The sequence below is a fragment of the Sebastes fasciatus genome, chromosome 23 (assembly GCF_043250625.1).
Source record: "Sebastes fasciatus isolate fSebFas1 chromosome 23, fSebFas1.pri, whole genome shotgun sequence".
Lineage (NCBI taxonomy): Eukaryota > Metazoa > Chordata > Actinopteri > Perciformes > Sebastidae > Sebastes > Sebastes fasciatus.
Genome location: NC_133817.1, coordinates 17,535,993 through 17,561,635, shown reverse-complemented (window position 1 = coordinate 17,561,635; position 25,643 = coordinate 17,535,993). Strand labels below are relative to the sequence as shown.

Genomic DNA, 25,643 nt, shown 5'->3' with positions numbered 1-25,643 from the left:
TCACCATGATTACTATCGCTATCACTGAGATCTCCACCTTCTTCTTATATCAAGAAAAGGTCCAGTCTCTCACTATATATAGTTATATCCATCCATCCACATGTCTGTCTGACTATCTATCTAGCCTGTAGACACACATACACACATGCACAAAGTCAGTAGGGTGTGCTGATCCTCCAGATGGGTGGGATGGCCTTCTCTCCACTGATCACTGCCCACGGCTGCTCTCTCTCTCTCTCTCTCTGCATCAGCTATCTGTGATTAGAAGCTACCCTCAGGGAGACCACACGACCACACACACACACACACACACACACTTACATACAGTATGGGAACACTTTGGCACACACAGACGTTTGTGCTTATACGCTGAATGCACACATATAGTGACAGTATATAGACACTGCAGCAACACAAAGCAGCCTCACGCCCTCTCTCTCCGTTTCTCAGCTCTATCAGACATGAATGATGGTTAATTGGGAAATATGTAAATGATTCAGGGGTATGTAATTAGTAGCTCTACATAATGCATGATGGTGAGTCCATTCAGTCATCTCTTTGTCCGCGGATGAGTAGATATTGTGTTTTGAATGACGAGACGAGACCACACACAACAGCCCGGAGCAAAGATTAGGCTTGCTGTTGGATTCAATTAAGCAAATTGATATAATTATCCATGTAAATATGAAATATTCATCGGGTGATTACCGTTATGAATTGGTGAAATGAGGATGAACAGCGTATCAGTTTCAGATCAACAAGGAACAGGCCGGCAGGTAGCCAACCTCGATATAGGATACAATAGAAGAAGACGATTTTAGGCAGGGATCAGCGATCTACAAGTGGACTTTTTTCCAGCAGCTACGTTTGTGCACTGAGAGCAGAATGAAATTTTTAATGTCCAGAGGGAAATCTGCCACAAGTCAGGATATAATTTAATGGAAGAGAAATTTATTGCGCGGAAGAAACTGGCTCAGACACACTGTGAAAGATTCTAAAAGGCAGAAAGCAACAGAATACAGTACAACGCTGTGATGGATGGTTGCTATTACTCTAATTGAAGAAAAGGAATCAAGGAAGATGAAAATGTGTGAGTGCTCGCCCTACTTATTTGTGATTTCTATGGATCTCTGTTCCCAGCTGGTGGAGACTGTTTCTTTTGTTCATGGAATAGAAAAGAATTCGATTGACTGGAAGTTCGTTCTTTACCAAAGAATGTATATTGTCAAGAAGTGAAAGTCAATTGTTTGCAGTCAATTGACGTCAGTGAAACGTCCGCCTAAAAAGTGACGTACAAAAGTAAAGCTAAATTCTATTCTTTTGTCATATGGCCTGTGTTGAACCATAAAATGTTATAAATATAATAAGCGTTTTCAGTCCAAAATGGCAGCAGCAGCTGTTGTCAAGAGGTTTGCCTCTTTGCTTCTATGTTTTTCGTCTTTACTTTGGAAACAGTAGACAATTTTAGCACATGCAAGGTCCATTCTGGAGCTTTCGATCACACCACACAATCATCCCCAGCTGGTTGCCTGGCAACCTCACGGTGACGACAAGGCGCCAGGAAGTTTCTGCAGCTCGGCCAGGACATAGTCTGGCACATAACCCCCCGTAAAAAGACAACTTGTTGCTTTTTACGCATTGGTTTTTGTACAGATTAAAAAGATATAACGTGTTAGCTTTGGAGGTGCTGGTAGGTTGACGTAGTTGCCTTTGGACACAGCCAGGCTAGCTGTTTGTCAGTCTTTGTGCTAAGCTAAGCTAACTGGCAGCTGGCTCCGGCTTCATATTTACCGTATGTGGATCTTCTCTGCTGCAACAATTAATCGATTGGTTGTCAACTATTAAATGAATCGCCAACTATTTTAATAAATCGATTCATTTTTTAAGAAAAAAAAGTCAAAATTCTCTGATTCCAGCGTCTTGAATGTGAATATTTTCTGGTTTCTTTTCTCCTCTATGACAGTAAACTGAATGTCTTTGAGTTGTGGACAAACTTGACCACACTGTATTAAATGACCTGTGGTGACCTCTAGGATAATCACAGCCTCATGAACTTTACAAACACAAACAAGAGACCTTTCCTAGCTAGATTGACAATAAGGGGGCTTCTGAGCAGTTTCCAGAACAGAAGTGCTCGCCATCCGATTGCCAAAAATATTCTGCACATGTACTATAAATCAATACAAGCCATTATCGCTCAAACTACAGTATATAGCTTACAGCAACAGTGATAGGGCAAGACTGTTAGTGGAATTGCCAATATACCACTAAGGAGACAACGAGTCTGCAGAGAGCCACTAGATTTATGTCCCATGATGGAGATTTGCAATTAGCTGTAAATCAGGTTGAAAAAGAAGGTGTGAACACAGTCGTCTCTGTCTGCTAATGGGAAGAGACATTAATAATTGAGAGACATGCATGATTTAAAGAAGGGTTTTACAAATAAATTAGAGCTGAAGCGATTAATCGATTAGTTGTCAACTATTAAATTAATCGGCAACTATCGAAATTCTCTGATTCCAGCTTCTTAAATGTGAATATTTTCTGGTTTCTTTGCTCCTCTATGACAGTAAACTGAATGTCTTTGAGTTGTGGACAAAACAAGACATTTGAGGACGTCATCTTGGCCTTTGGGAAACACTGATAGTAATTTTTCACCATTTTCTGATATTTTATGGACCAAACAACTAATCGATTAATCGAAAAAATAATCATCAGATTAATCGACAATGAAAATAATCGTTAGCTGCATCACTAATCTTGTCATCTAACTCAAGAAAGCGAATAAGTGTATTTCCCAAAATGTCAAACTATTCCTCAACATCTACAATTACATGACAACAGGGCATCTGCTGAGGAAGATCATGTGATATGATTTAAAGCACCAGAACAGCTACTGAAATGTATGCACCATCCACACACCCACAATGAAATACAACATTTTAATAATTCTGCATAAATGTGGACGTGCACAGACACACAATGTGCGTGCACGCTCACGTACATCAGTTTTCTGTCTCTGCCAGACACACAGGCCAGCTGTGAGACGGATGGTGGCTGTCAGTGGCAGGGTCTCTCTGGTTAGAGTTATGGTCTGCTGGAGCCTCCGCTGGGTCACACACTCAACCTAGAAATAGGTCTGCAGCTGGAATAACCCTTTGTCTCCTTGGCTCATTGCTCTAAGACTGTATGTGTGTGTGTGTGTATTGTTGTTGTTGTTGTCTCCACATTAGCCCATTCATCACCTGATAACACCCATTACCCCTGACAGTGGCTGTAGTCACAGTATGGCCGCACCGGCTCCACCAGTCCTTGTTAAAACCCAATTAATAACAGGAGGCCATTGTGCCACCAGCTCACAGGACCTTTAATCAGGAAGTTAATGGGCCGTTATTAAAAACAGCACTGGGGGAAAAATGTCTTTGTCACCTGCTGCGCAGATAGACAGCCAGACATGTGTTGGAGATGAAAGGCCCTTTTATGGTTTTGAGTCCTTGAAGTCCAAGGTTGAGAAACGGTACTTCACAGGCTGTATGTCATCAGTTTATGAGAGGGGATTTGAACATTTTTATTGGCAAGTTGAGGAGGTCATTGGAAATAGTTGTAATAATAACGCTATTTACAGATAATTAGCAAAACTGTAAATTAAAGGAACACTTCAAAATTTTGGGGAAATACATATATTCGCTCTGATTCGCTGAGATTTAGATGAAGAAGATCGATACCACTCCAGCCGGTTAGCTTAGCTTAGCATAAAGACTGGAAACAGGGGGGGACAGTTAGCCTGGCTATGTCCAAAAGTAATTAAATTGAAACAAAGAGTTTAAAAACAACACTTTATGGTTTTACAAAGGGGCTATGTGGCAGACTAGTTCTCGGCCGGGCACATAACCCCCTATAACACCACAACGAAAAATAAAATATTGCTTTTTAGTGCTAAGTTAAGCTAACCAGCTGCTGGGTATAGCCTTTTATTTAGTGTACAAACATGAGAGTCTAAATCTCGGCAAGAAAGCACATTAGTACACAGAAACTAGGGTTGATTTTCATAGTCGATTAATTTGTTGATTATTTTCTGGATTAATCGATTAGTTGTTTAGTCAATAAAAGGTCAGAAAACGGTGAAAAAAGTCAATCAGTGTTTCCCAAAGCCCAAGATGACATCCTCGAATGTCCTATTTTGGCCACAACTCAAAGATATTCACTTTACTGTCATAAAGGAGTAAAGAAACCAGAAAATATTCACATTGAAGAAGCTGTTATCAGATAATTTATACTTTTTTTTTTTCTTGAAAAATGACTCAAACTGATTAATTGATTATTAAACTAGTTGGCGATTAATTTAATAGTTGACAACTAATTCATTAAACGCTGCAGCTCCAGTAGAAACCATAAAAAGCAAAATCATTATCTCGCTCTGGATGAATGCATTACTGTTGTAAATAAGCAGTGAGATTGAGATGATAATATTTTAGAAGCATCTTTTCCGCCCCGAGGCGAGCCGGCCTGTCACCCTGCCAGAAGGTAAAATGAACATGACAGGGTCAAGGCTCCTTTTTTGCAAGAAATGCCACATTAACATTGTTAATCATTCTGAAGATGTCGTGGCTTATTCCTCTCTTCCTGTCACTTTGGACGGTCTCTCTAACTCACTGATGTGTCCCCCTGCTATTGTCTCCTATATTCGCTCATTTCTTTCTTTCTCCCACTCTTTTCCCTTTTGCCATTCTTCTGTCCTTGTTTTCTTCGTCCCTCATTTGCATAACCCCCTTCCACAAACACACAGCTTCATCACCCCACCAGGCCTGACTCTTGGACTCTCTCTCTCTCATCTCCCCTCCAGTACAAAGCTATGCTTGTTCACCCTGCCCTTGCTCTCCGCCCCGACACGCTGATCAAAGCTGGGTTTCCAAGTCCTCCATGACGGCCTTTAAAGCCGTTCCAGCCCTGTTGTTGAAGCCATGAAATATTCACTATGTGCAAGCACCTGTCCATGTGTACTGGATGGGTATTAGTGTATGTGTGTGTGAGAATACAGGTTTGCGGGTTAAGAAGTGGGTCACAAGTAGAGCTTGATATGATGCATCTTTAACTATTAAAATATAGAAAACAGCTTTATTTTCTAGGGATGTAGAGCCAATCTACAGGGGCCAATTAAAACATTTTTAACTGATATCTGATGAGAACCAGCTGTCAAAAACACCTCATTGTTCTCCATTAAATCTAACACGCAGCGTTAAAGTGTGTTCGCTGTGGAGCGGGATGGAGAAATAAATAGCAGAGAGTAATTTCAGTGAATGGTATAGACCCTGACGGATGAGTCAGAGACAGAAGTGAGCAGAATTGCTCTGTGTGTTTGTATTTTATTCATAGTGGAGATGAGGTGATGCTGTCAAAATCCTGTTTGAACTTTAGTGCCATTACGGCTCCGGACTGACACTCATCTCTTCGTGGATATTACACAAAAACTCACTAAGGCACAATAAAGAATACTCTTGATATTTTGAATTGCCATAATTGCTGAGTTGCCATCAGTTTTAAGGATCATTTGAAACTCTAAGTCGTAAACACTTCAATGTTAATGACGTGTCACATAGTGGCCTACATGCCTACATGCATTAATGCCTTCGTTAATGTATGATTTGCCGCGATTCAACACATACTTTAACTCAGCAGCAGGTTGTTTTTTTTAGACAGTTATAACAACCTGTCTTCCTGTGATGTGAGATTTTTCTGCAGTGCAGTCAAAACAAATCCTTTAATTTAGCATGAGCGTGATTGAGCTCTTTATATTTTCCTTTTCTGTTGTTTATAACAACCTGATGAAAGCCTAGCTCAAGACTGCTGCACAGTCTCTCGCATTTATTCGATTTTTTTTGGTTCTTGGCTTTCCAAGCACGGGTAACGAAGCGTAAAATGACAACATCTGCCAAGTGCACACAAAATGTTGACACCTGCCCAAATCACCTGAAGGATTAATCTGTCCAGAGTGTGAATAAACCACTCGCATAAACATGCTTGGCTTAATTCTACAACCAAAAAAATGCATCGCTTGAAAAGCTAATGAATAAGTATTGTTCTGCTTTGAATGAATTGCCAAAAAAAATTCACTACAATGACAGTAACAAGATTGAGGAGTAACGGCAAGTAATAAACCTGTTCTGGTTCAAAACGCAGTCACATTTGATCCCAGTGACCGTCCAGAGTGCTGGAGCCTGTTGGTGGTTTATCTACCCCACTTACCCCTCGCTGTTTCCTTCATTAGTCTAGTTAGGCAACCATGTGTGTCAGAGGGTCAGTGTGTGTGTGTGTGTGTGAGGCCTAGATAGGCAGACCATCTTGCAGCGTGTGTACATCTATATCTGTCCAGGAAGTATGTGTTTGGAGCACTAAAGCCGTGGCTCACTGGGGCCATCTGGGAAGCTGGCTGTTGTAATTAAATTTGATATGAAGGGAGGAAAGGAAAGGAAGGAGGAAAGGATGTATAAAGGGGGGTAAGAGAGTGAGGAGGCAAAAGGAGAGTGAAAGAGAGGAGAGAGAAGTGAGAGTCAGAGGGAGAAAAAGGTAAGCAAGGTGAGACAGCATGGAGGATGAGGAGGGATCAGTGGCTGTTCTGGCAGATTTCGGTGCTTGAGGCAAAATCATGGAAGGAACTGGTTCATGCGAGGACAGGCGTGCACACACACACACACACACGCACACACACACACACGCACACACACACACACACACACACACACACACACTCACGCACACACACTCCAGCTGCAGAGAAATGTTTTGCAGGGTGCCCCGCTCTGCCAAAATGACTGTTAATCCAACAGATGCTTTCACATGCTGAGGAAATTTGTGAGCTCCATGATAATTTTTTTTTAAAGACTTTTTTTTTTTTTTTACATAGAGAACGTGGAGGCAATGACAGGCAGTTAGCTTGATAGCATGACGGTTTTGAGTGAAACATGTTCAGGAAGTTTTAAAGGGATAGTTTGGGTGTTTTTGAAGTGGGGTTGTATGAGGTACTTATCCATAGTCAGTGTATTAGTTAAAGTAGATGGCGGTCGGCACGCCCCCAGCATCGAGAAACAGACAGGAGTACCGACACCGGAGCAAAGCAATACAGTGTTGTGGATGGGGACGGCAGAAAAATGTATTTTAGCCTCCTAAAAGAAAGGCCCACCTAAAAATATGTATATCTCTTTAAGTGTGCGCTATATTTGGAATATTTTCACCGCTTTATTTTGCCGTCAGGCAGCCCTTTCCGATTGGGAACCGAACTGAAAGTACAACTTATCTATGCTCTCTACAAAGCCAGCAGGCTCAGTTGACAGTATAGATATGTTTCACTTTCAGTTCATTTCGCCGTCAGAAAATATTCTAAATATAGGGTACACTTAAACAGATATACTTTTTTTTAAGGTGGGCCTTTCCTTTCCCCGTCCACAGCACTGTATTGCTTTGCTCTAGTGCCGGTGCTCCTGTCTGTTTCTCGATGCTGTGGGCGTGCTTACTGTCATCTACTGAAAGTAATACGCTGACTATGGATAAGTGCCTCATACAACCCCACTTCAAAACACCCGAACTATCCCTTTAAGTAAGACTCATTGAACAGGAGGTGTGAAAATACATTTCAATGAACAAGTGCAGTGCTTTTAATCCACCCTGTCACTCGCTAGCTGTGTGTGTGGTCTCTATTTCTGTCTGTCTGTGCTTTCTCTTCTCTCGCACGCACGTACACACACATTGAGGGATGCTACACAGTGTTAATAGCAGCTTACAGCCTGCCATTGTGCTCCTGTTGCTCCGTTGCTTGTAATTACACCAGTGTCAGGTGCACCCGAAAGGCCATCGCCATTGCTGGCTGTGGCCCCTGCCGTTTATTTATGTGGCGGTGGCTGACTTGTCAACTTGCAGAAAGGCCTTTGTTTGTGTGTGATATACAAGGGAATCTAGTTGTTTACTTCGCCGGCAGCCCCTATTTAAGATTCTGCAAGATAGTGTCAGACGTTTTCTACACTGGAGATAATTTTGTCAGTTCCTTCTTTTTTTATTATTCATTTAAAAGACTGGGGACCTGACAACCTTGACAAGCTCAGCCCTTCTGGAAGTTGAAATGATTGTAGATTATTTCTAGTATGAGGCTATTGTTAGCATATTGAGGCTCTCTGTTATTCTCCCCTACAGTCCTGTGCAGTTTTAAGATATAAACAGCATGCTTGAGGCACCATGATTCAATCAAGTAAAGCCTCTGCAAGCCACCAAGACAAATTCATGTGCACTCATTGTACACAATGACTAAAAGGTTTGATTCTGATAAATGCTGTAAGATTTTGTCTTTGTCTGTTCCCTCAGGTGGCCTCCCTCGGTGTGACCACCTTCACCCTGTGCGCTCTGTGCATCGACCGCTTCCGCGCGGCCACCAATGTCCAGATGTACTATGAGATGATCGAGAACTGCACCTCCACTACCGCTAAACTAGCCGTCATCTGGATCGGTGCTCTCCTGTTGGCCCTCCCGGAGCTCCTCATCAGACAGCTGGTGTCGGAGGACACGGGAATCCCGGACGAGCCCCCCGTTGAACGCTGCATCATCAGGATATCCACCTCGCTCCCCGACATGCTCTACGTGCTGGGCTTGACCTACGAGGGCGCTCGCCTGTGGTGGTGCTTCGGCTGCTACTTTTGCCTCCCCACCCTCTTCACCATCGGGTGCTCTCTGGTGACGGCGCGCAAGATCCGGCGCGCCGAGCAGGCCAGCGTGCGCAGCAACAAGAAGCAGATCCGGCTGGAGAGCCAGATGAACTGCACCGTTGTGGCGCTGGCGATCGTCTACGGCGCGTGCGTGGTGCCCGAGAATATCTGCAACATAGTTTCGGCGTACATGGCGGCCGGCGTTCCCGAGCACACCATGTCCGTGCTCCACCTTCTCTCCCAGCTGCTGCTCTTCTGTCGGGCCGCCGTGACGCCGGCGCTGCTGCTCCTCCTGTGTCGCCCGCTGGGCAGGGCCTTCCTGGACTGTTGCTGTTGCTGCTGCTGCTGCAACCACGCGCCCTCCTCGGCCACCGCCAGTGACGATAACGAACACGAGTGCACCACCGAGCTGGAGCTGTCGCCGTTCAGCACCATCCGCAGGGAGCTGAGTAACTACACGCCTGCAGGCTCCAACTGCTAAACTGACATTCCTCATCAGGGATGGGGATTTCACTCGCCTGCTATTAGCCTCTGGCAGACTCGGCTAGGAGAGATTTGCCTTACCTAGTCTGGTCACATTTTGAAATGGGTGCACGAATGAAGGTGGACACTGAATAATCACGTTCAGCCAGTGTCCTACATCCTCATTCCTTACAAAAATTCTGTACATTTACAGTGTATAACCCTAATATCACAGGAAATCTAACAAATCTTTCACTCATGCCCTGGGGTGCTCTTAAAACAGGGTCACTACATATTTTTAGCAATCCTGCCTGAAACCTTTAAAACTTACAAACCTCCCTGCTGTAGACCTTGTATGCCTAAACATCTTTGGACAGTTGGGATGGCCTCTTAGCCTGTCTGGTTCCTCACAAGAAGTTGAATCAGGTTAATTACTTTAGATTATCTGAAGCAGAAACACTGTTTCCCAGAGGCCTCATGCTATAAATGGTTAGGTAATAACATTTATACTGTACAATGTACATAGGGAAATGATTGTACAGAATATGTCACAATATGTTCTGTTAGAATTAACAGCTTGGGATGATAGGTGTACTTGGTTACCATAAATAACATGTATGTATGGGAAACTGTCCTGTATATCTTAATTGAGAAATAATCAATGCCAATCACCTTCGAAATGTGTCACTGTTGAAATGACGGGGACTAATTAATCATAGAGTTCAACCATGTATAATAACTTAAATACAGCATCCAGCTAAATGTGTGGGCTGACACTGCCTATAGAAATACAGGACTCAATTTACAGACGACATCAGCTGTAAATGTACAGTTGGTGTAATGCTGCACACATGGGAACAAGGCTTACCATAATTAAACTAGCGCAGGGCGTCTCTGCAGTAATGACAGTTTGCCAGACAGAGGGGAGATTGGACTGGAAAATCCAAATGTACACAACAACACTGTATATTGAAAAATATCCAGGTGACTCAAACACAACTGGGCTGGTCTCAGAGACACGTAAACACGGACTTGAGTGGAATTAAAAGGTTCGGAACGGACTAATTGAAATCAAATTAGAGTTGAACGGAGTGGAATGAAACGCTACAGATTCAATTGAATGGAGTGGGAGGTAATGGAGCATAACACCGTGGAATATAAGCGAAAGGGACGGACTCAGCGTTGGACTGGACTGAAAATAAATATCTGCACTACACTGTTGTATCATGTTACGCCTTACACTTTGGGCTGTATATATATACTGTACACTTTCTTTGGTGCTCTTATGATGAATGCGCTGTAAACAACAAATCCATCGGTTCGACTTAGATTCGCAAGTAATTGAGCTGCGTGTTATGTTTTTGGTCGAGAAGACAGATTGCAGTTGTGTGTGGAATACATGAACAATGGTGGGGTAAAAGAATAAAGAAAAAAAATCAATGTAGAGTTTCACTGAGCTGCCATAGACACAGTTTAGAGAGATTGCCTGACTCTTTGAGTATGCCTTTGTTAAAAGTGACGGTTGTTTGAGACTTAATTTACAAGAATGGTAGCACTTTGCTTTACAGTACAGTAATTACTCAGTGTTTCATTGATAAATGAAAAGCTAATTACTTGTAATTAACATTGTAGAGTGAATAGATGCAATAAGTAACTAGTATCTACATATTTTTATTTTTACGTTGGTACAGAAATATAATTATGTAACATATTAACAGGGACAGTAATTATCAATCATTTACTAGGTAATTACAACATATTAAGTTATTATTACAAAAAAAAGTGCCAATACTGCATAATTACATTGTAAATACAACTGCTGGACTGTAATTATAAGTGGAATTATATATTTGTACCAATAATCACTGCAAAGCTCATAGTAATTATAAAGTAGCTGTTTAATTTTCAAAGTATTTATTTATAATTCCTGTACTGTAAAACAAAGTGCTACTACAAGTGTGTAAATTAACTTGAAGGCAATTTGCTAAACCCCTCCTCCGAGCAGTGATTGTCCAATCACAACTTAAAAACCATAACTAGGCAGTTCTGCATTTTCAGCCTCAGTCTTTCAGCACATAATCATGTATGTAGCCATCAAGAACATATGCAAGACCCCTTTTACAGGGTTCTCAATTTAAAATGAGTGAGACACAAAGATTAAAACGTCAGCCGGAGACAGCGTTTCCAAACCAACCCACGCTGCTGGTGTAAGCTCAGTAAGCTAGCTAGCTACAGCTAATTAAATCCTCCAGCGACAGGTGTTATTTCAGCCGGCAAAATCGCCAGTCGCCAGCCAGAGTCTGCTTCTGTCTGAAATGAAGGACCCATTGTGTCAATAAGAATTTTGAGTGGTAAATGCCACTGTCATCTGCATACGTGCCGTGCGAGAATAGAAAGCTTTACAGGCATAGCAACAGGGTCGTGTCAAGAAGGGAGCCCGCAAACTGCGGAATCTGATCTGAGATCTGCAAAAACTTGCAAAAACTCTCGTGAGACTCGCTGCCTGACGACCGATCCTAACCTTAACTATTCAAGATTCTAACGTTAACAATCTTGCGAGTTTCCCCAGTTTGCGGGCTCCCTTCTAGCCACTACCTAGCAACAGTAACCAAAGGAGGTGGGGCTTTACGGATGGTCAATTTTACAGTGTAAAAAAAAAGTCTTGTTTCTTGACCTCTTAAAACCCTTTGCAGTTTCATTACTTGAGTTTTTGAGGAGAACCAATGAAATGTTTTTCACAGTGTATAAATTTACAAGTGTATTGTACTGTAAATCTGTTTTCTTAATCCTACCAATCAGATCTGGGTCAAAACAAGGTTCAAACCACTATTACAACTTATTACAGTGCAGGTAATTAAAGTTGTACTGAAAACTGAACAGCCTAAACATTTGTGGTATTACGGCAGTGGAAATGACACTTAAAAGCCTTTATTTTGCTTGTTAAACTCCAATTCCAGTCCAATTTCTTTATATATTTATTACTATAATGAATGGTGGTGTACTCTGTGATGACCCAGGTGTGATGTTCATTGGTATACTGTATATTGCGATGGATCTTTTGCATACGATTCTGCACTGCCAAACACCTAATCTCTGTCTGTCTCTTGTGCTCTTGTGGTAGTAGCACACTATCTCTGGGTGTCTCTCTCTCAGCGTGGAGGTCAGTTTGCCCTGAGCTCCATCAATACAGGAAGACGAATTTTACTACAAAACATAAATCACTAAAGGTTTGACAGCACCCAGGGCCAGTCATACTAAAAATATACGCATAGTGGAAAAAACTGTGGGTAAAGGGTGTTTTTTTCCCTGCCATGGCTGGAGGCAACAAACCCTTTGGCTTTAATGAACTACAGTTTATGAGCTCCAAGAGATCCAGGTGGATGGAGCCTCTGGTTGGCGCTGCCTGCAGTTCTTCCAGTTAATCGAGGAAATGGGCAGAAACACAGCACCACTGCAACATAATGCCCTGCAGCCTGTTTGACAACTCTTTTTATTACCAGCACTATCAGGCTATTGTGGGCCGATGTGTAAACCTGTCCAGGGATCTCAGTTTATATGCCCTTGCACCAGCCCAGTTTCTACCATTAAATCACTTCAATAGTTTTTTGTATTTAGCTCAGTGAGCTTAGAGGGATAGTTCTGGTGTTTTGAAGTGAGTTTGTATGATTTTGTATATTTGAGGTACTTATCCATAGTCAGTGTATTACCTACTAATAATATCAGTATAAGTGGACGCTGTATTTTGAATATTTTCACCAGTTTACCTTGCCGTGCGATAGCTATACAGACTATGTTTCCGACAGGGAACTGACGCTGTTATCTATGCTCTTGCTAATGCAACCACACTCCATTGAAAAAAAACAGCAATTTTACCTCGCAGAATACAGCAGTTGCTGGTTTCCGTGTTCTGTAAGGTAAAATTACAGTTTTTTTCAATGGTGTCTGGTGGCTTTGCCCAGAGCATAGATAACAGCTTCGGTTCCCCGTCAGAAAGGGCTGCCTGACGGCAAGGTAAAGCAGTGAAAATATTCTAAATATAGTGATACACTGACTATGGATAAGTACCTCATACAACCCCACTTCAAAACACTCAAACTATCTCCTTAAGTCTGGATTTCCCACCTGTATTTTGATGCGACAAGTGTAAACTGACTTCCTGAAACTGATTCTCTTTTTCTGCATTTTTCTGGGAGTATAGCTCATCCTAAATGGCTCAGTGTGTAGTAACGTGGTTCAAACTATTGATGAAGTGATTCTTGTAAATCAGTCAGTGAGACGTTTATTCTGAATTTTGTGAGTATCCTCTCTTCACTCTGAGCAAATTGTGTCTGTATTTGATACCTGAAAATGTAAGCACACGACCACTATTGTCTCGAAGTCTAGTCACTGGTTTCTAAATAGCTTTTTATATAGCCAAAAAACTGTCCCTTTGTTTATCAAAGAACTTTATCTTGAAAACTGTATATTAAAATCCTAAATGTACTATTACTGTTGTGTTGATTCATTGTGTGTATTGAGGTCATCTTCGTCTGCAAAACTATTTCTGCGTCGGAGCGCCATCATCTTTAATCTATTATTGTTTCATAATTATAATCCGAACATCTCCTCCAGCAAAAGCAAAGAAATGATCCACCCTCTTGCCTCCATTGCCAAAGGGTTGTTGCCATGGAGATAACTGATGTTAAAGGGGTACTCTAGCAATTTAATATTGCTGCTCCATAAATTTGGGAGACTTAGGAGGGAGAAAAGAAAAACTGACTCAGCAAAAGCTGAGAGATCCTGACTTTTAGTCTCTAGTATGGCTCAAGCTCCTAAAACACTGGATCCTACAATTCCCATAATGCCTCATTAGCTAATAGGTGGCAGAGCTCCGTCTATGGATGGATTTCCATCAAAAGTAAATTATTTCCTCTGTCACAGTCCGTTTATTTTTTTTTACTAATGCAAAAATGATTTCACGAGTAGTATTTGCTTCAAATTATACAAAAACATATATAATTCTGCAAAGAATTAGATGATCATGGAGGCCGCCATTATGTGTGTTGCTACGCCACTTGCAATTTTATTGAAAGTGCACTTATTTCATGGTACTATTTAAGGTTTTGGTTTAACTTTATTATCAGGCTGCAGAATCTCCTCCGCTCTCTGTGTCAGTATGAACGCTTGGGCTGTTGCTCAGTGTTCACATCTGTAGGATCACATGCTCCAGACCACAGCTGGAACAAAAATGCATTGTTGCTTCTTCAGTCTAGTCTATTCAGGATTCACTCTGCAGTATTATAAATAAACCAACATGAAGTCACATGGACTGACAGGTGACGCAATCGTTGGACAGTTTTGATGACCTGCCAACCCGCGTCATGTCATCACTGCTCTAACCTCACGGGAGGAAATCAAAAGTATCTCGAGACCGACTACAAATAATGTTACGCTTATTGATCTTCTTTAGTGGTCTGACCTACAAAACAGATTGTACATCAGTGGAGAGATTATTCTGCAACTTCACCCGTCATAACGAAGAAGGACTAGAAACCGTGACGCCACAAAGAGTTTCAAACATGTAAGAGAGGATGTGATAATTCTATAATGTATGAAATAGGTATGTATATTCACAGTGCAATAAGTGTAAAGGCATAACTACAGAAATGAAAATTATCTTTTGAAACATGAAGAAAAACCCTGTAAACTCAGTTTCTCTTTGGGAATGAGTCTCAGTGTGTGTCCTCGTGTCCTGATTTCTTTAAGATCCTCCCACTACATCTGTACTGGGAAAGTGTCTTCATTTTTCTTCCTCCCCACATAACAGAGGACCCTTTAAAATATTCATCAGCGATGTATCACTGTGCTCTGTTCTCCCAACACATCCTACACACCCTCTCTCTCTCTCGCTCTCTTCTATCTTGCCTTTTCTTTTTCTGTAGCATCCAAAGTGTTATACAACGATGACGATAGCGGCCGACGTCCTGGGTCTGCGTTTGCGATAAGGACGCAGAACAGAACTGTTTCTACCTCCCGTAACATCATTAGCTGTCTTGTTGGAACACTGAGCAGATGCCAGAAAGCTTCCGCAACCACCAAAGACTTGTCTTGCTCGGTCCCCCCGGAGGACGCCGCTCACTCCCACTGTTGTGAGGAGGTGGCGTCTTTAATTTTTTCTCTCTATTTTCTTACTCTGTGTCATGTCAAGGCAGAAAAGTTAAGGGTTGGAGAGATGTGAGGGAAAGAAATAGACCAGAAGAGAAATGGAGATGTCTCTTAAAACAACACTTTTGTGACATTCAGAAGACAGCAAAGAAACGCATCATTCACTCTTACAGATCTGAATGAAACATTTTCAAACACACTCAAATGTTGTTTTACTTGAGGTGAAAATTGGTTTATCTTCTTTAGCACCCTGAGAGCTTCAATTGGGCAAACACTATCACAGTGTGGGGAATAAAGGAAGAGGTGAAGGACCCAATGCAGAAGCATGATCATGGATAGGCTCGGTAGGCAGGTAACAGACAGACAAGCAAACAAAAGACCACATAGTGACGATGAGGAGCTGACAAGGAACAAAGGAACTGGGCTGCAGAGCTGGATCTAATCAGAGGGAATGGGAAGCAGCAGGTGATGCAGGCGAGGAGGAAGGTCAGGTGGAGCAGATGAGGAAAGTGGAAGTAGGTGTGTAGATGGGTTTCTCACTTCCAGAAAGTCGTAATTTGTCGTAGTATCGTTTAGATTTGTGTGAAACCGCTCAGTGAAGCTAGCTAACTTAGCTATGACAACGCACAAATGTAACGTTATCTTACCTGATGGGTTTTATCCAGCAGCTCCTGAGCTGTGTCTCAATTCGGATACTTCCGTTAGTACACTTACATGTTGTAGACTGTGCACAATATGTACTAACTTGCATAGTGAGTGAATTTCAACAGGGTATAGTGTTGTCTCAAATTGGCTGTTGTTGCACTCACCGGGAGCTCGGTAGATCAGCTGGTGATAGTCAGCCACAGACATCACGCCATTTCAGGAGTAATTCAATTCAGGCGGATAAATTAACCCAATAAAGGCTTCTATTCAACTACATTATAGTGTTATTTAGTGGGAAAAAATAATAACTTTAAATAACTTAAATTTGTAAAGTTCTGTGTTCGCCGGTTCAATCGCAACTGCTGCAGCTTCCTTGCCCGTCATTTTCACAAGTTTAAAATAGGTTGGTGGACCCTCCCCTTTCACTACGTAGCAAAGATGATGACCGCTGAGGGTGAGAAGTGTCCAGCGTTCCACACTCAAGATTTTGACCGTTTTGAGTACACTGCATTTTGCCATACTTCTCAGTGTGAAAACACTTATGCACTCAAAATAGCAAGAGTAAGTACGGAAGTACGTGAATTGAGACACATCACTGGTTTTTAGCAGCCGGGAAGAGAAAGAATAAGCAAGACCCGTTGCTCCTGTGAGTACATCCCAGTATGAAACACATACAGGCATCGTAGCTTCACCGACAGAGACGTCACTTACGCGACTTTTGGGTGTGTATGTATTTTCACAGTCTTATACTTAGACAGTTTTACAACAAACTGCGACTTCCATGACTTGCAAAATTTATTTTAAATCGACAAACTTCATATGTGTGATTCATGGCCCAATTCAAACAGGATCAAACAATGATTAGCCTCTCACCGTTAACTACCGTACATATTTTTTCCCAGAATGGTGCACCAGAAGGGGCGGGACTTCGCCTCTCTATTGGGAAAGGAGGGAAAGTCCGAGGGCATCTAGTGGATGGAAGTGAAATTGCAATGACAAACTGTGACAAACACACAAACCTGTATATTAAAATGACACATCAAGCACTTGCTACATCATTTTAAGAGTCTGAAATGCATTTGGGAAGTCTTATTTTTAGTCCATTATTGTCAAATCACCACTTTGAATCAATTCCACCAACTATCTGCCATTTATCTCTCAGACAGAAAATGAGAAAGCCCAATTATGAAAGGAATTGTTCACTTTGAAATGCACCACAATTCAGTCTGTTATCTGTTCTCTCCCCTATCTCCTCCCTCCTGTCACAGAAGAAGCACTGCATGTGTGTGTCTGTGTGTGTGTGTGCGTGTGTGTTACGGGCATCTCGTCCCAGAAAAGCTGACAGGCGATGTGCCACTCATCTTCGTAATTTCCCCAAAACAGTTGGCCTCCTGCCAGTGCACTCGCTCACGCTCAATCAGCCCCAATCAGCAACATACTTGCTAAAGAGCGTGAGTGTGTGTGTGTGTGGCAGTGTGTGTGGCTGTTTATCTGTCTTTTTGTTGTTTCGTTACGCGATTGTCTTCAAAAGCCCTTTTCCCCCCTTATTCAGCTTCCTATTGTAGCAAAGTCTCTTCATGATCAAACACCGAGAAGTTCTGATCCAGCTTTTTCACTGTCACTTTTAAATCTCTTTCATTGTGCTTCTATTTTTGGGCTCTGAAGGACCAATTCCTTAATTGCAGCTACAGTATATAACAATTTACAGTGGTGTGGTTGCAAACTGTCTGGATTGTTCTACTGACGTCCTTGTAGTTGGATTGTGAAGCAGACAAATTTTAATCTCAATTTTTAGACATTGGAAAAGAAAGTTTCATGTTTGTTTTCTTTTTTTGGCCAGTAAAAATACTGTATATCAATAGATTTTTCTCTCCACTTTCATATCAAATTAAGGACTGAGATGAGTCAGAAGATAAGGTTTCAGTATGATGACATGATTACAGTATTGTCAGCATTAGCTGCTGCAAAGCAAAATGCGGGTAAAAGTGCGGATAGGGTTACATCGCTGATGTGGCAGGTGACTACGTGTGTTTAATCTGTAACTGACCACTTTTCTTCCAGTAAGCAGTTTATTTTGGGCTGCGGATGACATCAGAAATCTGAGTATTCAACCCATGATGATATACAATTTGTTGACATTATTGTTGCTGATGCACAAGTCGGTCCATGTTACAGTCTTTTCTGCTTTTCAGTGCATCAAAAAGGGTTAGACTGTAGCTGGTGCTGAGGGACAACAGACAAAAGATGGCTACCACTGTTGCTGACAACATGTATTTATCTACCCAGGTTTCGTAGTGCATGTAGTATTTTTGGTCGTACACGACATCAAAACACAGTCCCCAGTCCCATCCCTCCATAGCTGGTATATATTTGTTGTTTCCATCCATAGAGGGGAAAGTACGTTCAGACTATTTTGAGATCGCTGCTCTGAGATTCTTCTTCTCGCTGCAGGTTTTACTGTTTGTTCAGACACACTCCCACCTTTCTGTGTTTCCAAGTGTAACTGGGCATTCATTAAAAATAGGAAGTCCCAGCCAAGCAATCTGGCTGGGAGAAGGTTTTTCTGGCGGTGCTTTATGAATGGTTGCTAGGTAACCGTGGAGTTAAGTTACCATCTTTTATAACTTTCTCCTATTTTCCATTTTCTGTTGTGTGTATCTTGCATTGAAAACGGACCTGCCATTCAGGAACCATGCATTAATAACTCCTGTATGAAAGTAATGCTAACTTTTAGAATGTTATTATGGGTGCAAGCTACAGCTTTGAGGTATCGTGGTATTAAATCTGCACTAATCAATATTTTTATATCAACAACAGAATGAATGTGAATGTGTTATGTTAAAGAGGTCGCTCTTAGTGACAAACCCATAGATAACGCTGCAACTCTGGAGTTCCCCTCAGCTCTACGGGTGTTTTAACGTCTTTCATCTCTTTGTTTTGGTTTTATGCCCCGCAACTTTGCTGTTTCGGTTCACTCTCACCGCTCTCATCACCCTCATTTTCAGCCACAGCAGCTGTTTTCAGCGAATAATATCTGATATTTTACACTACTGGCCAAGCAACAAATGTCAGACAGACAAAGCTAGCTGTACAGTGGAACAATTAGCTGCTAACGAGTGAGCTATTTCTCTTCAGAGTTGGTGGAGACCAAAACAGAGCTAAAAGAAAAGTAAATATTGTATTTACATTTGCCAGGAAGCCAGAAAAATGACTTCAGATAAGTGCTGTTGCTCTGTGTCTGCTGGATGCACAAATACGTAACTGTTGGATAACATTTAAACCATAACAACGTTTTAAGGTTGTGATGTGTGTGTGTTTTCAGTTTGCTCAACCGCAAATATCCAAAACCAAAATGAATTGATACCGATTTAAACAACAGAGAAGTAAAAAGTTTACAACAGCACCTTTTCGCAAACAATGAAATACAGTGATATGAGTTTTTTAGAGTTTGGGCATTTAGCATGCAAACTGTTGATTGATAATGAAACAAGGTCATCAATAAAGTTTGAGGTTATGCATGTCTTGCATGTATTAGTACTTTTTAAATTGACTTGAAGATTTATATGGATCGTTGAACATGATGCTGATATAAGGCATTTAAAAGCTTTGAATTTGATCCGGCTGTTCATCCTACTGATCTGTTTGTAGAAAATACTAGAGCAGGCTGTTGTCATTCACTGTTTGTACTTATACCTACCAAAAGTAATGTACTATAATTGGTATATAACCCACGTAATCGTGAGCCAGGATGGAGGAGGTCGGGGTGGATGGATGAATCAAACAAACACAGGACTTTCATCTATAGGAGAATGCTGTTCATGTCCCATGTTACCTTAGTTTTGTTACGTAGTTTACGTACTTGACTACGTAGGTCAACTACGTACTTATTTTATCACAAACCACAATCTTTTCCTAAATCTAACCAAGTAGTTTTGTCGCCTAAACAGGTTCTGCACTGCAAGGGGCTTGCACAGGTGCACTGATCGCTCGTGCTGCTGGACATTCGTAGTAAAACGCACGAAAATTAACAAATAACTTTTGAAAAGATATCATACAAACAGTTGTATGAGGACAAAATGACTAGAGGCAGCAGTTAGAAAGGAACTGTAGCAACCTCATCCTCTCATATCAACCTCAAATACACCCTCAACAAAGTACTTGCAGGCATACATGCATGCAAAGACAAGCATATAGAAACATGCAGTCATGTAGACAGTCAGGCAGTACCAGAGACACATATGAGCAGATGTACGCACACATTACCCAGTAGCTGGGGTTTTAAACCCATATTACATGTGAGTATTTACTTAGTGAGACTTTTCATTTTGAAGAGTTATATTGCAAAGATATATTGAGACTGTGCTTTGGGAACTGCTCAGTAATATCCCTCCCTATTTCCCTCTCATCCTCCCACTCCCTCTCTTTCTATACCTCTCTGCCTCTCCCATCTATTCATTTCTCATCTTCACTGAGCTCCATCCTGCCCTCTCATACATTTTAATGGCAGCGGTTTGATCCGGCTGGTCAAAAAAAAAAAAGAAAAAAACATTCAAATGCGTCCGCTCGTATTGAATAAATACATAATTTACCAACACAAGTCAACTACTGTTCAGTGTTGTGGAAAAGACAAGATAAATATTTCACTTTCTGAAGAGTGGGTAGAATAGGATTTAGTCAGAGATGAGATGCTGAGTCGTGTGTGGCTGCCAAATGTAAGACGTGTTTTTTATTATTCTAAATGCAACAGAGAACCACTGTTGGATGACTGTTCGTGTCTCATGCATACAATTTTACCTCGCGGGCGCAAAAAAGTTTTATTGAAAAAAAAACAGAGCATATGGGAGATGAAAATGATGCTATTGTTCAGTTTATAACTTCACCACTAAGATGTCTGAAATGCAATACATTAAAATAGTGAAACAAACTGCATTACATTTTGTTAGATTTCTGTCCATCCATACATTTTCTCACTGCTCATCAGGGTCAAGCTAAGCGAGGTAGCCCGTATGTCCTCCAAAGGCATTCCCAGGCCAGATGGGAGATATAATTCTGGGACATTTTCTGGCACTGCCTGGAGGTCTCCTCTTAGCTGTATGTGCCTGGAATACCTCTACATGGGATCAGATACCCGAACCTCCCCAAAAGGCTCTTTTCAAAGCAGAAGAGCAGTTCCTCTACTCCAAGTTCACCTTTACCTGAGGAGGGACTCTGTGAGGTAAGCTTATTTCAGCCGTCATTTTCATGCCGTGGCTCTAAGGATGGCAAAGTGTGTCAGTCATTCTGTCTGTCCATCAGTTGCTTTTCAGTCTTTCAGTCAACTCTCCACATGGCAGCTTGCTATAACCATAAACTGCATATAAGAAGTGGACGTAGTCACCGTGACGTCACCCGTTGGTTTGTGGGCTGCCGTTTTGAGGCCTCGAGTTTGGGATTTTGGCCATCGCAATTTTGGGTTTTTGGCAGTCGCCATCTTGTTTTTTGCAACCAGAAATGACACGAGAGGGTGGAGCTAAGTACAACCAGACACTGACATTTTTACACAACCAAAATGTTATAATTAACTTTCATGAACTGGAAACACACTGTGAAAGGGTTGAAGTTGTAAGACGAAAACACGGACAAGTCCCAGACTTTACAACACTGTCAATCACAAGGTAGCCACGCCCTAAAGTATACCCTGCTTTATGGTCTATTTGACTCTAAATGGGACCTTTACTTTTAATTTACTAAATGAACATCATGCTGTATTGAAGAAGACTTGAAACTAGCGATTGAGACCATAAACAAATTTTTTAAATGTTTACTGAGGTAATAAATCAAGTGAGAAGTAGGGTCATTTTCTCATAGACTTCTATACAATCAGAATTATTTCTTTTTGCAACCAGAGGAGTCGCCCCCTGCTGGCTGTTGGAAAGAATGCAAGTTTAAGACACTTCAGCATTGGCTTCACTTTTCAGACCAAGGAGTTGACCACTTGCTATAACTTTGCTCAGTAGAAAAGCTGTGTGTGTGTGTTCACACTTGAGCTGATTAGTGTTATGTATATATGATGTAGGCTTGTCAGGTCTATTATTTTCCATATGTATAATGCATAATAGCCCTTTTTCTTAAAATGCAGAACATCTCACATTGAAAAAAACTTGCAAAATATTAATTTCCATACTAACACTGATTCTCAATCATTAAAACATTTCATGCAAAACAAGCATTTCACACGCCCCGAAAACCTTCATTCTTCAGTGTGCAGCGCAGCAACACTGCTACACAGATGAGCACATGCACACTGACAGATCAGGTCACACACACACCCACACACACACACACACTCGCTGCTCATCATGTTTATGGATAAGACCAAACCAGACGAGATGTGACTCAGTGGGTCGAAACCTCATCTCCTGCTCAATTCCAGTCTCTGTGAGTCGACATGTCAGTTGGATGTAAGTTAACACGGGTGAGAGCGAGAGCAGCGCCGTGTCACTCTGCGCAGTGGGTCTTTTGATTGTCTCCTTTGTTCAGCTAAAGACCATCTTCCTGTCCCTTCAATCTGGTCCTGAACTGAAAAATGCACTTTCAAAGAGCAATATTAGACTCCCGTCTTTACTTCTGTTGTGGTACTTATATGCCATTTTAACTTACTAACGTCCTTGTGAGGTCATAAAACATTTTTTTATCAATGTTATGTGCATTTTTCAGATGTTTTGTTTTGAGAGGGTGAAAGTGTTGTGTTTGAAACATTATTTAAGATATTAATTTTGATGAGAATTATAATTTTTAACCTTGTTCCGTTAGTGCATTTTGACTACCTGCTGCTTTGGTAATGAATAGACTCATGCATTAGGTGCGTCACGCAGAGAAACAGCTGATAAACCTAAAGAGAAAAATGTATAACAGACGCCTGTGCTACAGCCATTAATATAAAATAGTACAGATGGGTCATAATCACCGTGTGCACAGCCACCTACTTTCCACTTTTGGCACCTGATTACTCTTGTTGCTATGGATACTATTCATGCTATAACCACTACATCTCGTGCCAATTAAGGATATATTCAAGTTACCTCGACTCAAAGCGGGTTTGCCTCCCATTTCAGTGTCTACTGTACCAGTGCAGTCCATGTTTCACATATGTACAGAAGAAAATCTTAATGAAAATGTCCATTCAATCCATGTTATTTGTTAAGTGTTATATATCCAGGTCTTAGGCCACAACAAACATAATAAAGTTTTAACAAAAGAATGGAACTAAATTAGGTAAATTAATGTATTGTGTGTGAACTAAGGATTATTAAGATGTGGGGTGTCAGTATAATCAGTGGTGTAAGTGTGCATGAGGGATGAATGTGTGTGCGTGGGTGTTGTACGGTGCAACACAAGGCATAAGAATAAACTTAAGATAGCATACTAAACTAAACATACTGGTGCCTGTAGGGAGAAGGGAGAGAACTGCAGCAGCAGCAGCAGCAGCAAGGCAGACAGAGGCTGTATTCAAAACGGCATACTATACTAGTATGTACTGATTTGACCAAAATGTAGCATGTGGTATGCAGTATGCAAACAAAAGATAAATCTACAGTATGCTTAAAATACCCAGATGTCGTACTGATTGTGATAAAAATCTCCAGTATGCATCGGACTAGTCTACCTCGCCTACTGTATCCCACAATGCAAAGCGCTGGAATGGTACAGTCACAACAACAGCAGCCAAAAATGGCACGTTTTTTTACATTCTAGCTATTTCATCACTTAATTCACATCTGGCAGAAATCAGCTGTGTAGATTTTGAATATTGGCGGTTTTACGAGTTGAGAAGCTCTGCAAACTGTGCTCACTGACCCTGCTATGAGCTGGCTGAGGCTCTCTCTCTAGGGACAAGCACAAATCTACTAAACTATTCCATGTTCAAGCACCAGATGGATTTAAATTGAATTGAAAACCACAGGTAACTTTAACATTGTTAATATTTCCTTTTTGAGTGAAACATCTCCAATGGTTTCCATGACTCCATGGAGCCTTTTTAAATGCTCTATGTGTCAGTGTGACTATAATATTGCTCAATATTTTTCGTTTTTTTTACAGATACATACTCTTTTTGCGTGATGACAGGATTCGTGAACCTTGGGGAAAGGAGTAGGCTATTGTAGCTTTTGTTTGCTTGTCATTCATTTCTAGGTCACTGGGAGAAGTGAATGCTTGGCTGAGCTTGAGACGTGCTCAATGAAGGATCTCCACATCACCATCCCTGTGTGTGTGGATGTACGTGCATGTGTGTGTGTGTGCAGTGAAGCAAAGGACCTTCACCCCAAATCCTAAAGGAACACACTCACACATAAATCTCTCTGATGCACATTCGACCCTTCAGTTTCTCCAGCTCATCACACACATGCCCACACACACACACACACCACCTACTGTATCAGCCCTTAGTGCAATAAAAGGTGGTCTTTCTTTACCTGCTGTCTCTTTCCATCTCAGAGATTTTAAGCTGCTACTTTGTTAAAGCACTGAGGCTGATGGGGATACGTTTCACTTCAAAGGTCTTTTCTCTTCCCTCCTCCTCCAGGGCCGAGGCTGAACTGCAGGTCAGCACATCTGGGACGGCTGGTTAGAGAGAGGGCACGGTGGTGGACGGTGACTAAAAGAGTCACGCTCAACTGTAAAGATCTACTGGTATTCGCTTGTACACTGCAAACATACATGTTCATCTTGACTTTATCACCAAATTTATGCTGATGTCACTAAGTATCCCTCTAAGATCTCTGTTGTCTCTTCTTGGAGAGCCTGGTCGCCCTCAGAAAGCCAATGAGTCACAGGTAGAGTTTGTTTTTTTCCTGAGTCCAGCGTATCTTTTGAAATCTTTGCAATTGGGAGAACCACGTATTTACAGTACACTATGTTACAAACGCCAGCAGTGTGAGACGCTGAGACGCTTTTTTTTTTTTCCGTCGCTGAGTTGAACAAGCTTCGCTCGACACTGTCACTTTTTACCCAGCCGTCCAATCACAGTGGAGGAGGGGCGGGATAAATACCACGAAAGTAGCCTACTCCTTGAACCTGGCTTGTAATGTGTTTGCTGCGGTGGTGTTAGTGTGTTTGCTTTGTTTGGTACGCTTTATTAGGTGTCATATTTGTAAGTTTTATCTGTGATTAGTTATTTCTAAGCTTTTTATTCTTGTATTTGTATAGGTATATTGGTATTTTTATGTTTGTTTTTGCTTAATATGGACCCCAGGAAGATAAGCTGGTTGCTATGGCACCAACTAATGAGGATCCTTAATAAAATAAAATAATGACATTTTTCCTCAACCACAAAAATCTCACATATACCACAGACTGGCTGGGCCATCCTCTCTCCCATACATGCTTCAGCCTTCCCTTCATCCGGAGCAAATACTCTACCTTGTGCCGACATCTTTACTTCCACAGATAGTCCGTATCATAGCAACCAGACGCAACCAAAGCTCTCAGCTTGGCATTTTCACCACCAAACGCACCAAAAACACTTTGGTGGACACCCAACTTTGTATAACAATGTGACAAATGATATTGTATGACTTAATTAAATTACTAATTAAACATTATTAACAGTGATTGTGATGAATCATTAACAGTAATCTGTGAACATAGACAGAGAGACTTGTAATATACTGTATATGTAGCCTATTAGATGCATAATATTCATTATTTAAAGGTATATTATTCAGG

General features: G+C 41.4%; 1 protein-coding gene across 1 annotated transcript in view; it reads left to right on the top strand.

Annotated features, from left to right (window-relative positions):
* Positions 1 to 13,631, top strand: part of gpr37b (G protein-coupled receptor 37b) — a 20,890-nt gene extending 7,259 nt beyond the window's left edge. The window contains exon 2 of the mRNA XM_074625476.1: positions 8,350 to 13,631. Coding sequence (XP_074481577.1) covers positions 8,350 to 9,168 — 819 coding nt within the window. The 3' untranslated portion in view covers positions 9,169 to 13,631. The remainder of the gene's footprint in view (positions 1 to 8,349) is intronic.
* The last annotated feature ends 12,012 nt before the right edge of the window (positions 13,632 to 25,643 follow it).